Source organism: Austrofundulus limnaeus, unplaced genomic scaffold, assembly GCF_001266775.1.
Source record: "Austrofundulus limnaeus strain Quisiro unplaced genomic scaffold, Austrofundulus_limnaeus-1.0 Scaffold8, whole genome shotgun sequence".
In the NCBI taxonomy this organism is placed as follows: Eukaryota; Metazoa; Chordata; class Actinopteri; order Cyprinodontiformes; family Rivulidae; genus Austrofundulus; species Austrofundulus limnaeus.
Window position 1 is genome coordinate 4,377,311 of NW_013952410.1, and position 889 is coordinate 4,378,199.

An 889-nucleotide genomic window follows, 5' to 3' on the forward strand; every position below is an offset into this window, starting at 1 on the left:
ATCAATATCTCCTGTGCTTTCCAACAAAATTGGACTTTTTAAAAAAAATGTACTGTTAGACAAAACAAACCAAAATCAACATTCAAAAACAATTACATTTCCTTCAGTGAAATCGTGGTAACAGTCGGAGGTCACCTGGCTCTAGCCATTTTGATTTTTCTTCAAAACCTCATTTTCAAATTTATCTAACATGTCAGAGCCTGTAGGATGATTTAAAAAACAATAAATAACATTAAACTTCATTATAGTTTTTTAAGACAAAGCTAATTGAAAGGGGCAATTAGCAGAGTTACAACCAGGGATTACAAATAATTACTTTTTTCTCCTGCAGTTTGGCGCCCTCTCCAACAGATGGCGCTCTAGGCGACCGCCTGGTTCGCCTGTGCCAAGAGCCGGCTCTGGGTGGCGCTGTGGTGCTGTCTAACCGGAATCCCCACCGGAAGTGCGCTAGTATTAGCAAGCGGGAATTTATAAATGCTAACATTTAAAAAAACTTGGAGGGCGAAATGTTTATTTACAAGTTTATCTTTCGTGTTATAAAGTAAAGACGCGTCTGTCGACCTGCACAAGTTCAAGGACTTTATAAGTCCCCAAGGACCGCATATCAGCGCTGTAACTTTCAGTCGCTGTTTTCTGTCAGGAAATATGGAGAATATGGTAAAGGAGTTGAAACGCTGGGCGACCGAAGAGTTTAGTCTTCCCTCGGACAGCTTGCCTAATGATAACTACCTAAAAACGTGGGTAAAATTATAAATAACCATTAATGAGAACTCTTTATTTTTTGACGTATGCCTGTTTTATTTTCCAGGCTTTGTGTTGGAACTGGGAAACCAATATGGAAGTACATGACCCAACATGTTTTCTCACAAAGGTCAGGTTTGTTTATTAT

At 39.1% G+C, this 889-nt stretch overlaps 1 protein-coding gene across 1 annotated transcript in view; it reads left to right on the forward strand.

The window, feature by feature from the left end:
• Positions 1-443: 443 nt before the first annotated feature.
• Positions 444-889, forward strand: part of haus5 (HAUS augmin-like complex, subunit 5) — a 7,983-nt gene continuing 7,537 nt past the window's right edge. The window contains exons 1-2 of the mRNA XM_014000752.1: positions 444-737; positions 809-871. Coding sequence (XP_013856206.1) covers positions 646-737; positions 809-871 — 155 coding nt within the window. The 5' untranslated portion in view covers positions 444-645. The remainder of the gene's footprint in view (positions 738-808; positions 872-889) is intronic.